The 13,817-nt window shown below is 59.2% G+C and overlaps 1 protein-coding gene across 1 annotated transcript in view; it reads left to right on the top strand.

The window, feature by feature from the left end:
* LOC116552202 (probable palmitoyltransferase ZDHHC11B) overlaps nucleotides 1-12,173 on the top strand; it is a 21,619-nt gene extending 9,446 nt beyond the window's left edge. Inside the window, exons 3-7 of the mRNA XM_032278841.1 lie at nucleotides 333-511; nucleotides 1,252-1,353; nucleotides 4,277-4,401; nucleotides 6,908-7,063; nucleotides 11,765-12,173. Coding sequence (XP_032134732.1) covers nucleotides 333-511; nucleotides 1,252-1,353; nucleotides 4,277-4,401; nucleotides 6,908-7,063; nucleotides 11,765-12,006 — 804 coding nt within the window. The 3' untranslated portion in view covers nucleotides 12,007-12,173. The remainder of the gene's footprint in view (nucleotides 1-332; nucleotides 512-1,251; nucleotides 1,354-4,276; nucleotides 4,402-6,907; nucleotides 7,064-11,764) is intronic.
* Nucleotides 12,174-13,817: the final 1,644 nt, after the last annotated feature.

Genomic DNA, 13,817 nt, shown 5'->3' on the forward strand with positions numbered 1-13,817 from the left:
TGTGCAGGGTTGGGTGTGCAGGGCTGGGTGTGCAGGGCTGGGTGAGCAGGGCTGGGTGAGCCGGGCTGGGTGTGCAGGGCTGGGTGTGCAGGGTTGGGTGTGCAGGGCTGGGTGAGCCGGGCTGGGTGAGCCGGGCTGGGTGAGCCGGGCTGGGTGTGCAGGGCTCAGGTGAGCAGGGCTGTGTGTGCAGGGCTGGATGAGCAGGGCTGGGTGAGCAGGGCTGGGTGAGCCGGGCGGGTCTGCGTCCTCACTCCTCTGGGCTCTTGGGCCTCAAGGGGATGCCTTGAGCCAGGCTGACAGGACCCGGGCCAGGTTCTTCCTTGACGTGCCAGGTGGCCGGGGGGGTTTTCTTTTTCCACCTCATCTTTCACCTGATCGCCTGCTGCATCGACCCGGCTGACCCCAACGTGCGGCTCAAGAAGGATTATTCTCAGCCCATGCCCATCTTCGACAGATCCAAACACGCACACGTGATCCAGAACCATTACTGCCACCTGTGCAAGGTCACCGTGTGAGTCCCCCGCCTTGCTGAGGCCCCGCGGTGTTGGGGTCAGCTCCAGGGGTGCGGGGGCTCAGGGAACTGCCACGGCTGCGCCGGCGCTAATGGGGCTTCCGGGGAGTAGCCCTGGCCTCGGTCTGTGGCTGAGGTGAACAGCCCCTAGTCCCCTGTGAAGGGGACACAGTGCCAGGCCGCCCCCACTCTGCAGGCAGGGCTGAGGCTGGAGGGCTATGTCTGCACTCAGGCATGGTTGATCCCCAGTGGATTTTGTGCACACAGGTCCCTCCCCTGGGGTCCAGGGGCAAGAGGGCACTATTGTTCTTGGGGATTTTCAAGACAAGCCCTAAGGAAAGAGGGAGGATGGACCCCACGTCTCCAGCGGTCCTGGGGCATCCGTGGTGGCCTAGGGGGCACCTGCAGGGCTGCTGTTGGCTGCAAGGGGGACCTGTAGGCACAGGTGGAATCCAAGCCCCCACTCAGCTCCGGGCCCCCTACGCTCAGGGCGGCCACACCCAGTGCAGACACACCTCCTCCTGCTCTGTGGCTGCCTCGGTCCAGAGCTGTCCTGCTTCTCCTCCTCCCCACGGGCCTCGGCACCTTCCCCCAGCCTCCTGTTCCCACCGGACGCCCCCCTCCCCAGGCCACAGAGGCCTGGTTCCCTCGAGGCGCCTGGCCCCCGGTGATGGGGCTGCAGCCCTGCCCCAGGCTGCAGGCTGTGGGCCTGACGGCTGCTCCCCGATTCTTCCCTCCAGGACCAAGAAAGCCAAGCACTGCATCGCCTGCAACAAGTGTGTGTCAGGCTTTGACCACCACTGCAAATTGCTCAACAACTGCGTGGGGAGCCGGAACTACTGGTGAGGCGCGCGGCAGGGCCGGGCGGGGGGATTCGGAAGGAGGGCTCCTCGGGGCAGCGTCCCTGTCTTGGCATACTGGCGCTCCATGCCTTCATGCCCTAGCCTCCCGTCTGGTTCTGGGGCTGTGGTGCAGCCGTCCCTGTACAGGCTCGTCTGCAGAGGAAGTCCCTGGAGGCCCCCATGTGGGCACCCCTGGGCCACACTGGCTGAGGTGGCCTGCCTGCGCTGCCCTGGGCCGGGCTGCCTTCTCTCTGCCAAGACTGTCGGCTTGTGGAGCACAGTGGTGGGGCCACGGAGGGGCAGTGGGCACCCAGCGCATGGAAGAGAGGTGTTTCCCTGAGCATCGTGGAGGATCCAGGGACTCTCAAGGCCCCATGTTCGGAGCCCCGGCTGTCCATGGCACTTAGAGTTGTGAAGATCACCAGGGAAAAGAACCATGCGTGCCCCCAGCTACTCTGTGCTGAGCTGAAAGAGGCCTTGGTGTGGGCAGGAATGGGGGCCAACGCTGTCTCGTGTCACAGGATGCACCGTGGGGTCCCTGCCTTGCCTCCCTGCCCTCCTGCCTTGAGCACAAAGTGTGTCCAGAGTAGCTGAGCAGTCCAGCAAGGACAGAGGACTGTGCCACTGCAGAGCAAGGCCAGAGGCCACGTGAGGCGGGAAGGGCTGGGGAGACCCACCCGCCTTCCCCTGGAGAAGAGCAGCTCTGGCGGCCATGGTCGGGCCAGCTCCTCTGGAAGCCCTGGGCACCGCTTTCTTCCGGACTCTGTGCTCTGGTGCCTCGAGCTGGCTTGTGCGCGAGGCCTGGTGGGGAAGGTGAGGGGCGAGGGCCCACAGGCGCCTGGGGAGAGGGCCTGCCTTCCCCAGGAGGGGTAAGGGAGAGGCACTGTGTGGGTGCCCAGTGCAGACAGGTGCTGCAGCCTGTGCGTGGGAAAGGGGCGTCAGGAGAGCAGGGCTGGGGGCACGGGTGCCCTCTGGCCCGGGAAGTTGACAGAGTTGACAGCAGAGCCCCTGAGAGGGAGGCTGTATGCTGCTTCCTGGTGCAAGAGGAAGGGAGATGGAGAGGAGGAAGCAGGCGGCCGTGGCGTCCTGGGAAGACCTAGAGTGCTGGCCTCCGACCGCGGGCGCTGACCTGCTGACAGAGAGGGAAGAGGAGCCCTCCGTGGATGGCTCTGCCCGGCCCCATGGGCTTTGGGCTCTGCGGTCTTGGAGACTCACCTTTTTTTTATTGGATGAAGAGGGGAGTCCTGTACAGACAGTAGGGTGAAGATGAGGGGTCTTTAATCTCCGAGTGGGCTTAGGCCCTGGGGGGCTGGGGCAGGGTAGGGTACCCGCTGCCTGGAGGGGTTGCTTCTTTGGAAACAAAAGTCAGGCATGAAAGGCCTCACCAGTCCTCTGCCCTGCGCGGCCACATCCACGCCAGGGAAGTGAGGCTCCAACAGGGCCACTAAGTGCTGGGGTCACAGCGCCTGTGCGGCCACATCCAGGCCAGGGAAGTGAGGCTCCAACAGGGCCACTAAGTGCTGGGGTCACAGTGCCTGTGCGGCCACATCCAGGCCAGGATACCAGGCTCGGCACTTACCGGAGAGCATGTTGGCGACATCAGGGACCAGCATGCCAGGAGGGAGTGCTCGGGACCATCCGCCTGGTTGTCGCTGTGGGAGGGAAGCCAGTGAGAGGGAGCGGGAGTCAGGCAGCCCCTGAGACCCTCACGCCTGGAGCCGCCCTGCCCTGGGATCTTCTGGAAGACTCTCAAGACTCTTGGAGGGAGGAGGAGCGCCTGGAAGGCAGCTGCCTGCCCCCCTCTTCCCCTGAACGTCCTCAGAAGACTGTGGGATTCATACTCTGGCCTCCAGCTGAAAACATGAAAAGGAATTTCACAAGTTTAGGTGAACGGAATACACAGGATGAAGTTAAAGGAAATTAGAGGAAACTTTAAAAAATATCATATCGGCGGAAAGACCAAGGGAAGACGCTTTGGCGAAATGAGGATGTGGACGAAGATGTTCCAGGAACTGCTGCGGAGAACTGGATTTTCTGGGTGGATCATTCTCGGCATCTTTTGAGCAAAGACGAGACTGGGGTGGTTTTGGGTCCACAGCGTGGATGTGGCTTTTGGCTCAAGTGTGCACAGGACCCTTGGAGAAGGAGGCTGGGGCCGAGGCATGGCCAGGCTCCTCCACGGCCTCCTCAGCCCAAGTTCCCTTTGGGTGCAGAGATCCAGGTCCCTGAGCCCACAGGCCCATGGTGTGCCTGCCTCCTGGGTGCCCACAGGCCTTCCTGGGTGCCACGGTGCTCTTGTGGCCTTCACCTTCCCAGGCTTCAGTGCCTTTGCCTTGAGTGGTGCCATGAGACCCCAACACAGACCAGGCTCAGGGCCCACAAGTGGACCCAGCCCACGTGCTCCTTGGCTGGGAGGGAGCCCCTGTCTGAAGGAGATGGGGTGGAGGGGTGCAGGCGGAGGCCGCAGAGCTGATGCTGGGGATGCTTGTGACCCTCACGCTCCGCTGGCCAGGTGGGCTTGGCCGATTCACACTGTGTCTCTGGCCTCAGTTTCCTCACTTTTGAGAAGGGCTGGTTCCCACTCCTCACAACCTCCTTGTTCCTTGTGGGGTTTGCAAGAAGCACTGTGTGAATTGTCAGGTGGTGCGAGGCGGTGAGAGTGGGCCACAGCCGTCCCTCCCCAGCGAGAGGCCTGGAGACCCTGGGGAGTGTCACAGGATGGAACTGAGACGGGAGCCTGAGCTTCCAGTTGAGAGTGGAGTTTGGGGCCAGTGTCAGGCCTTGTGGACGCCCACACTGACCTGTCACCTCCACCGTGCTGCCCCCAGTGCCCACGCCCTCACCTGCCCCTGTGTACCCCGCCCCCACGCGCCCGCGCCTGCCCCAGCGCACCCCCCATGCCTGCCTATGCGTCTTCCTGCAGGTTCTTCTTCAGCACAGTGGCCTCGGCCGTAGCTGGCCTGCTCTGCGTGATCGCCATCCTGCTGTACGTCCTCATCCAGTACATCCTGAACCCCTGGGTGCTCCGCACAGACCCCAAGTATGCAGGTATGTGGCTGCCGTGAGCCGACCTGGCCACAGCCTTGCTTCCAGTCGTCTTTCCAAGTGGCAGTATCGGTCTGGGGGTGGTTGGCCCCATTTGGCCCAGGGAGAGGCTGGGGTGGGCAGCCCCAGGCAGACGCTGACCTAGGCCAAAGGCAGCAGCCCAGGCCCACACAGCCCAGCAGCCCCCAGTGCCCAGGAGGCAGGCTCGGGACGGTGCTGGCCACGCTGCTCTGTGGGTGCTGCCACTGCTGCCCAGGCCTCCACAGTCAGGCCTACAGCGCCTGTCGGCGTCCCTGTGGGATGTGGGAGTGGGGTGCTTGTCCTGCGCGGGTCACTGCTGCCCTGGCCTCCACAGTCAGCTCTGCAGCGCCTGCCATGCCTTCCCTGTGGGCCATGTGGCGGTGGATGAGGGGGGCGCCAGTCCTTCAGGAGCAGCCCGAGGGGAGGGGAGAGCGGAGGTCGGGCTGGGGTGGGGGCTGTAGGCTGTGGGGTGCTGAGGTTCTTGGCCAAGTGGGCCCCTAGGAACTGTTGCCTGCACTGAGCCACAGGAGAGATGTGGCAGCGGTGGACAGTGGGCTCCAGAGTCAAGTCCACGCCTAACCCAGATCCCATGATGCCAGCGTCCTGGGAAATGTGTCTGTGGCTGTGACTTAGGATTTGAGGTCGGAGGATTGTGCTGGGTTGTCCCAGGGGCCCAAATCCAGCCCCGAGTGTGATTACAAGAGAAAGGAGAGGCGCTGAGGGAGGCAGCCCAGTGAGGACAGAGGCATGGTGGGGTGAGACGGCCACAGCCCAGGGTGGCCGGAGCCACAGGAACTGGCAGCGGTGGGAGGACCTCCATGGAGCCTCCGGAGGCAGTGCCTGGCCGGCAGCAGGATGTCAGAGCCCTGCGTGGGACTGCAAGCGTCTGCTGTGGAAGCTGCCCCGTCCCCCCGCACGCCCACTGCTTGACGTACTGGTGGCTGCAGTACCAGGACCCTGACCAGGAGGACCTGGGCCAGGCAGCCCTCGGGTGTGGGTCAGGGCTGCCAGTCTCAGCTCCAGGTGTGGCTGTGCCCACCCTGCACATGGCCCGGGTGTTGAGAGAGGCAGGACCCACATGACCCTTGCGCCAGAACATTCCGGAGCCAACATAGTGCAATGTTTTTTTCAAGGATGAGCTTTGCCAGCTCCCTAGTAAAGGCCCTAAAGCTTCTCCGTCCACCTTGAAGCATGATGGGTGCCACCAGGGCCTCACAGGTGCCCCGAAGCACTTTCTGATAGCCAGCTCCGCCCTGAAAGCCAGGTCCTCAAGCGACCTTGAGCCCAGGACCACACCTGTTGTCTTCCTCCCTCTACGGCAACTCACCTTCCCCAGCAGCCTCTGCGCTGTCTGGGCGCTCACTCCAGGGGATGCCAGGAGAGGGAGAGGGCAGAGGCAGCTGGAGTGGCTGCACTGGCTTCTCTCCTGGAACACGCTGCTTCTGTGTGGCAGGGCAGGGGCTTCGGTGAGTTCGTGGACCATGGATGGAGCCATTTCCTGGGTTTGCTGTTCTGGAAGATTCTGCAGGGCTTCAAAGCCAGTGGGGCCCCGAGCCATGCAGCTCCTCGCTCTCATGGGCTGGACTCGTCATGACATCACTGGTTAAGGGGGCAGCGTGGTCCAGCCTGGCGGTGCAGGGGCAGCTGCAGCCCGTCGTGCCGAGCGTGGTGTTTGCCTTCTAGGATGGCCCCCAAGGCCGCCAGTTCCAGGCAGCGCCCATCACCCAGACACATCCAGGCTGAATCCACCCTCTGCCACCCTGCCTCACACAGCCCCTCAGCATCTTTCTCACGCCCGATTTTTGGAAGTGTTGTTTTGGGTGTTGGCAGCCCCAAGTCACAGAGGACCGTATCTTAGAAATGTCCCAGGCGAGAGCTCTGGCTTTCCTGTTCTATTTGAAGGCGGCTGTTTTAGGGTGCAGAGGGTTCAGGGAGGCAGTGTGGCCAGTGAAGAACGGGTGGGTGCTGGGGCCCGCAGAGCCGGCAGGCATGGTGACTCCTGCAGTTAGTGACCCTGTTGCAGCGTCGCCTCCGGATCCGTAAATCTGGGATGATAAACACCACCCACAGGCAGCAGGGCCTGAGTGGCACCCAGGTAAGGGAGGCGTCCACCTGGGCAGGGGGGCACTTAGGTAAGGGAGGCGTCCACCTGGGCAGGGGGGCACTCAGGTAAGAGAGGCGTCCACCTGGGCAGGGGGGCACTCAGGTAAGGGAGGCGTCCACCTGGGCAGGGGGGCACTCAGGTAAGGGAGGCGTCCACCTGGGCAGGGGGCACTCAGGTAAGGGAGGCGTCCACCTGGGCAGGGGGGCACTCAGGTAAGGGAGGCGTCCACCTGGGCAGAGACAAAGTCTGAGCACCTATAGTCCCAGCTACTCGGGAGGCTGTCCCCACGCTGCCCATCCCCAGCTAGCCCTGGTCTGTGATGTCCACCCGATGCGGTGCCCATCAGCAGGTGCCAGACGTGCTGTGTCTCCCTTGTCTCCACAGATGTCAGGAGTGCGAACACGTGGCTGCTGTTCCTCCCGCTGTTCCCGGTGAAGGTGACGACTCAGATGGTCGTGGTCATCGGGGCAGCCGTGTTCCTGCTGGACCTGCTTGGCTTGCTCCTGCTAGGGCAGCTGCTCCTGTTCCACATCTACCTGAGTACGTCCCCTGCCCCCCGAGCCCCCCGAGCCTGGGTGGTCAGAGCTGCTCATCTTCCACATCTACCTGAGTACATCCCCCGCCCTGGGCTTCCCACATCTGAGGCCAGATTCTTTGCCGCCTCCCCCGCCGCCCGTGTTCGCTTGTGTTCACGGTCAGCCTCTGTCAGAAATGAGATCATGGGAAAAAAGGGGAAATCACAGGAAGAAATGAAATCCGTGAGGGCCCAGCAGACCCAGCAAGGAGCTGAACTCACACCCGAGCCCTCAGGAGCGGTGCTGGGTGCTTGAAGTAACAAGTTTAAAATGTTCAGAGACAAAGGAGTGGTATCTATGAGGCAAGAACAGGACATTATGAAATAAGAACAGGTGGACTAAGAAGAGCACCAAGTAGAAATTCCAACAACAGAAAGTACTACGGGCAGGTTGCCCACTAACCACACAAGTGAGGCGAGAGCTGGCGGTCCTGCTGAGTCTCATGGTGGGCACAGCGGCAGGTGGTGGAGGTGAGAGCTTCTGGTCCTGCTGAGTCTCACAGTGGGCACACTGGCGGGTGGTGGAGGCGAGAGCTGGCGGTCCTGCTGAGTTTCACAGTGGGCACAGTGGCAGGTGGTGGAGGTGAGAGCTTCTGTTGCTGCTGAGCCTCATGGTGGGCACAGTGGCAGGTGGTGGAGACAACAGCTGGTGGTCCTGCTGAGTCTCACGGTGGGCACAGTGGCAGGTGGTGGAGGTGAGAGCTTCTGGTCTTGCTGGGTCTCACAGCAGGCACAGCAGTGGGCAGTTGAGGCCAGAGCTGCTGGTCCTGCTGCATCTTGTCTCACTCGTGCACAGTGGCAGGCGGTAAGTCATGTTGCTGAATGAGGGGGGGCAACCTCCTCCCCACCCCCAAGGAAGCCTGTTGTTGGAAGAAACAGCCACCTGCCTCCTCCTGCTGTTTGGTCATGGCGGGTCAGCCGTGCAGTGTCCTTCATTCTCTGGGCAGTGGCTGCCTGGGCTGTGGCATCTCAGGGGGTGTCTCTGGGCATGGGCAGCAGAGTGTGTCCAGGCCCAGCCCCCGACAATACCTGTTCTGACAGCCTGGCCAACCCCAGGTCAGAGCGGAGGGAGTCGGGTGGGCTCACCTAGACCACTCCATCTCCGGAACAGCCCCGACCTGCGGCTGTGGCGAGAAGGTCCAGCTGAGAACGAGCATGCCCTACCAGGAGGCTCCTATTCAAACCACAGGTTACCCCACAACCCACTGTGGCACAGAGCCTGGGAGTGTTTTCTAGCAACGGTCACTGTTGTCTTGCCTGAGGCTTGAATTGTTTCCTAATGAAAGTGCAGCGGGCCAGGCGCAGTGGTGCACGCCTGTAATCCCAGCACTTTGAGAGGCCAGTGCGGGGGGATCACGAAGTCAGGAGATCAAGATCAGCCAGGCCAACATGGTGCAACCCCATCTCTACTAAAAATACAAAAAATTAGCTCGGCATGGTGATGTGTGCTTGTTATCCCAGCTACTTGGGGTGGGAGGCTGAGGCAGGAGAATCGCCTAAACCCGGGAGGCAGAGGCTGCAGTGAGCCGAGATCACACCACTGCACTCCAGCCTGGGCGACAGAACAAGGGTCCATCTTGGAAAAAAAAAAGGAAGAAAGTGCAATGCAGACGAATGGATGAAACCTACGGACGCAGCGCTGAGTGTGATGCTTTCAGAGTTTTAGTTCCGGCTGTCAAGGCCCGTGCCTGCATCGAGCAGGTGCTCGGGGTATGTTTACTGAACGGAATGCAACGGAAGCCTCAGCCGTGGCTCACGGAGATGTCCGGGCTGCCCCTTCCTGCAGCCTAGACCCTTCAGAGTGAGGGTCATTTGGGCCTCCTTCAAAGCTCTCCACCCCTCTTAGAACCAGCAATGGTTTTTAAAGTACTTTCTAGAAGTATCTAGAAATCTCTCTGTTTAAATTTTTTGAAGGCTTTTCTGGAGTTTCACCTCACCCAGAATTTATCATCTCTCCTTATCAGGAAGTCTGTCCCCCTCAGACGCCCAGACGAGCAAGTTTCCCACAACGTGAGACTCAGCTGGGCTCAGGCCGTCCACAGGGCACATCTTGGGGCCCACGTGGTTTTTTCCACTCACGCCGCAGGTGAAGAGATGGCCAGACTGCCCAGGAATGCAAAGTCTGCACTTGTCAGTTTTTTCCAACTTTGTGCACAAAACGTATTCCCGGGTTAAAATGGAGTAAATACCCACTGTGTGCCGAGTGCGTGGGGGCTGAGGCTCCTGTGGACCGGGCATGGTCACCTGCACGCTGCGGGGAGGGGGCAAGAACAAGACGTGAATGTGTGCAGATGGCCTCGTGCTGCGGAGAAGCTGGCCCCTGCCTCAGGCGGTGGGGGGGTGCAGCGGCGGGCATGGGGCAATGAGGAGCTGAGGCACTTCCCCAAGGGTCTGGATGTGGGCAGGGCAGGCACTGAGGAGTGCCAGCCACCTCGTGCCCGACGGCCCGGAGAGGAGCCAGGGCCAGGGAGCTGGCAGGAAGCCTTCTCAGTCATCCAGACGTCATGGCAGGCTCTCAGACATGAGGAAGGGTGGGCTGGGAGCTGTCCTGGATGCAAAACCAACGGCACTTAAAGGCCCACCGAGGTCGCCGTGAGGACGGGGCCTTCGTGGGCCCTGGGTCCCAACCCAGGCGCCTGGGAGTGGATGCTTCTGTGAGCTGAACGAGGGCCAGGGTCCTCTCAGACCCCGACGGAGCCAGGGGTGAATATGTGGATTCAGAGAACAGAGTTCCAGGACAGCGTCGGAGGGATTATTGTTGGTTGTGGTAAAACTGCCACAGAACGTAGCTGCTCAGAACGGCACCTCATCACCTCAGCTTCTGTCATCAGGGGGCCAGCACCTCTGAGCTGTGTCTCTGCCAGGGTCCCTGGAGAGTCGTCCCCCTGGGCACCGGGCTGCACTCTCATCTGGGGGCCCGATGGGTCGTCTGCCTCCTGTTCCATGAGGTTGAGGCAGCTGTGGAGGGCGGTCCTTGGGGCAAGGTCGCCAATTCCCATGCAGGCTCCTGGAGGCGCAGCCTGGTGTGCGTGCTCTGTTCATCTGTGGGCAGTGTCGGGTGTGGTCCCTGCTCTGCCTGAACACCATGGGAGGCTGTGGGGAGCCGGGTCAGAAGCAGCTGCTCACTCAGACTCTGTTTTGAAGGTTGGAGGATAGACCTTAATGAGTCCTCAGTGCTTGTGACGAGGACACGATCTCCTGGGCAGGTGTGTGATGTGGGGCCGCCTTCCAGAGGTGGGTGGGAGCCACGTGCATGGCAGACAGCAGAGAAAACCTGTTGGATGAGGTCCCGGAAGCACAGCCTTCCCCGTGTCGCCTGGCCCGCCAGGGAGCACTGGCCGCGCTGGAGACCATGGCCCTGCCTGGAGGTTCCACAGCTGCCCTGCAAGCCCTCAAGGTCACCGTGACACTCAGGTTAACTGTTTCCATGGAGCTTGCCCGCACCATGCTGCCCCCGGGAGCACGGGCACACTGAAGATGTGCTTTTGATGGTGTTTCTGCAAACCTGGGCAAAAGAACATATTTTAACTCGAATACAAACAAGCCTGAGGTTGTGTGCTGAAACCACGACACGTCCTAGGGGGTGTGGAGGACCAGCCAGAGCCATGTGGAGCGGCTCAGGAACCGGCCAGAGCGGAGCACCCGAAAGACTGCAGGCAACGGGCTGTGCTGCCGCGGGCAGCTCCGCGGGGCGCCCACTGCCATCTGCTCCTCACTGCAAATAGGCCTCTGTGGGCGGCCACCTGGCTCTCCAGGAAGAGTCACGAGCCGTCAGCTCTCACGGTGCTGGTGTTTCAGGAAAACGGCATGGAGAGTTTGGCCCTCCGTGGAAGCTCGTGGCTGAAATTGGTGCAGAGCCCATTTTATTAACATTTATTAACACGGCTTTTTTAGATAAACAGGGATCTCGGGTTTTGCTTTGCTTCCCTGGGCTGTTTTACTGCACGCAGGGCCGGCCGGGTGGGTGGGGTGCTGGCCACCCTGCTGAGCTGTCTGTGGATGCTGTGCAGGGCTGCAGGGTCAGTGACCTGTCTCAGCCCCATCAGAGGCTGTGCTGAGTGGCACTTGTGGCACTTGGGTTCACCTCCTGGGCCTGGGGCTCTGAGCACCTGCAGGAGTGTGTGGTCCCAGGTACACCGGCCAGTACCTACGGATGGCTGCTGTACCACGTGGTCCTCTGACTTTAGGGCCTCTGTGCCTTCCCCAAAGTGTGCCCATCCATTGTCCAGATGTAAGGACACCCGCAGGGCACTGGACCCTCAGACAGAGCGGCCCCTCCGGAGCTGGCCTCGTACCCCATCAGCAATCCCCGGGGGATCCGGAGCAACCTCTCAGGCTGCGTGGTGTGGGGGGACCCGGGCCCATGAGAGGCTTCTTCTCTTCTGACCTCACTGACAATGCAGCTCAGTGAGGTCTTGGCGGGCGGCGGGATGCGGGCCAGCACCGGTCCCCAGCTAACACCTGCAGACCCCTCTTGCTGACCAGCTGCAGAGCGGGGCCCACGAGGTGCCTGTGCCCGCTCTGGCCTCACAGGGCCTGCGTGGTGGGCAGAGCAGTGCTCCCTGGTGCGCAGGTGGGGCGCTGGCCGCCCTGCTGAGCTGTCGCGTGGGCCTGGTGCAAAGCGGCCGGGTGGCTGACTTGTCCTGTTCCTCCTTTCCCCTTTCTAGAGGTCAAGAAGATGACCACCCTTGATTATCTCTCTCAGACCCGTGAAGAGGAAGAGAGGTCAAAATGCCAAGCAGAGAGGAAAGGTCCATCCGTGCAAATGGGGGAAGGATTTCTCCAGGTACCACCTGTCCCTGCTCCATTTGTCAAGGCCTGGGACAATGTCCACGTTGCTCTGTGGCTGGGAGCTCTCAGCCACACTCCTGTGCTTCAGTGCTGGTGCGGCCCGTGGACTCTGCTGTGAGTGTGTCTGTGTGTGTGAAGCTGTGTGCATGACGTGTCTTTGTGAACATAAATACCCAACATGCACAGATGACTTCCCAGTGCAGAAATAATAATGGAACTGAGTTTCTTAAACATTTCTATAGTTCATTATCAATCTTCTAAGGTTGAAGTATGCTTTTTTTTTCTCTTCACCAGCCATAGTGTTAGCACACAGAAGTATGCTTTTTGTGGGTTTTGTTTTATTTTGTTTTGAAACAGACTCTCACCCTGTTGCCCAGGCTGGAGCGAAGTGGTGAAATCTCAGCTCACTGCAGCCTCTGACTCCCGGGTTCCAACAGTTTGCCTACCTCAGCCTCCCAACTCGCTGGGATCGCAGATCACACTACGTCTAGCTAATCTTTGTATTTTTAGTAGAGGCGGGATTTTGACATGCCAGGCTGGTCTCGAACTTCTGCCTGAAGCTATCCTCCCACCTTGGCCTCCCAAGGTGCTGGGATTGCAGGCGTGAGCTGCCGTGCCTGGCCTGAAGCAACGCTTTTTAACTTAAGGTAGTTAGTTCCTTTTCCAGTTAAGTGACAAATTATTATAACTAACTCAAGAAGACATAGAAAAGCTCAGTAGACATAGAACAGCCAAGAGACTGAACTACTGATTTGAAATCTTCCAGTGAAGAAAAATTTCCAGGCCCTGAAGTCTTCATGGATGAATTCTGGCAAAGATTTTAAGAAAAAATGTAATACCAACTATATACACACTTTCAGAAAACGGAGAAGGAAGCAACACTTCCCAACTCATCCGGCACTGCCAGTATCAACCTGACACCAAAGCCAGATACTCATAAGCCAATAAACTCCAGAAACACAGGCAAAGGTCACTGACGAGACCCTGGCAAACCAAACCCAGCAGCACAGGGCGGGCCCACACACCGCAGCCCGGTGCCCCTACTCCAGGGGTGCCACAGTGGCTTCAGGCCCGGACATCAGTGACTGTAGCTCAGCACGTTAGTACAACAGAGAACAGTAACCATGTGATCATGCCAATCAGTGCAGAAAAGGTGTGCTACCATGAAGTGCCCATTCATGATTTTAAAAATCTCAGCGACCCGGAATGATAGGAAAGCATTCTGTGTAGCTGATGTCATACTTCCTGGTGAAAGGCTGAGGGCGCTTTCCTCGAGGCTGGGGACAGGCAAGGACACCCCTTCCCCCCACTTCTGACCTAGCAGGAACATTCTGGGCAGCCCAATGCCACAGGGAAAATGAAGGTACACAGAACATAAAGTAAAACCATGTTTATTTGCAGGCAACAAAATCCTAAAAAATTATGTTTTAAAACCTAGTTAAGATAATAAAACCGCTTAACAAGGATGTGGGGCACATCTTAAAATACACACTCACGCATCTCTGTACACCAGCAATGAAAAATCTGGGTTGTGTTTTTAAAACTTTGATTCACACTCTTATAAAAAAGAATAAATTCAACAAACCGTGTGCATATACGTGCACTGAAAGCTGTACACCATGACTGACAGAAGTCAAAGACAATCTGTTGAATGAAAAGCTCCACAGTATTCATACATTGGAAAAAATACTGTTAAAAGAGCAATTTCCCCCAAAACTGATCTGCAGATTCACCACAATCCCTGCTGAACTCCAGCAGGCTTTTGTTTTAGCAGAAATGACAAGGTGGTGCTAAAATGTCTATCCAAATTTAAAAGATCTAGGCTACCTACCCTACTCTATTAACCAAAACAATATTGAGAAAAAATAAAATTGGGGAACTTACACAGCCAGACTTTAAATTTTACTGTAAAGCTACAGTAATAAAAAC

The sequence above is a fragment of the Sapajus apella genome, unplaced genomic scaffold (assembly GCF_009761245.1).
Source record: "Sapajus apella isolate SASKATOON/1434 unplaced genomic scaffold, GSC_monkey_1.0 scaffold11, whole genome shotgun sequence".
NCBI lineage: Eukaryota > Metazoa > Chordata > Mammalia > Primates > Cebidae > Sapajus > Sapajus apella.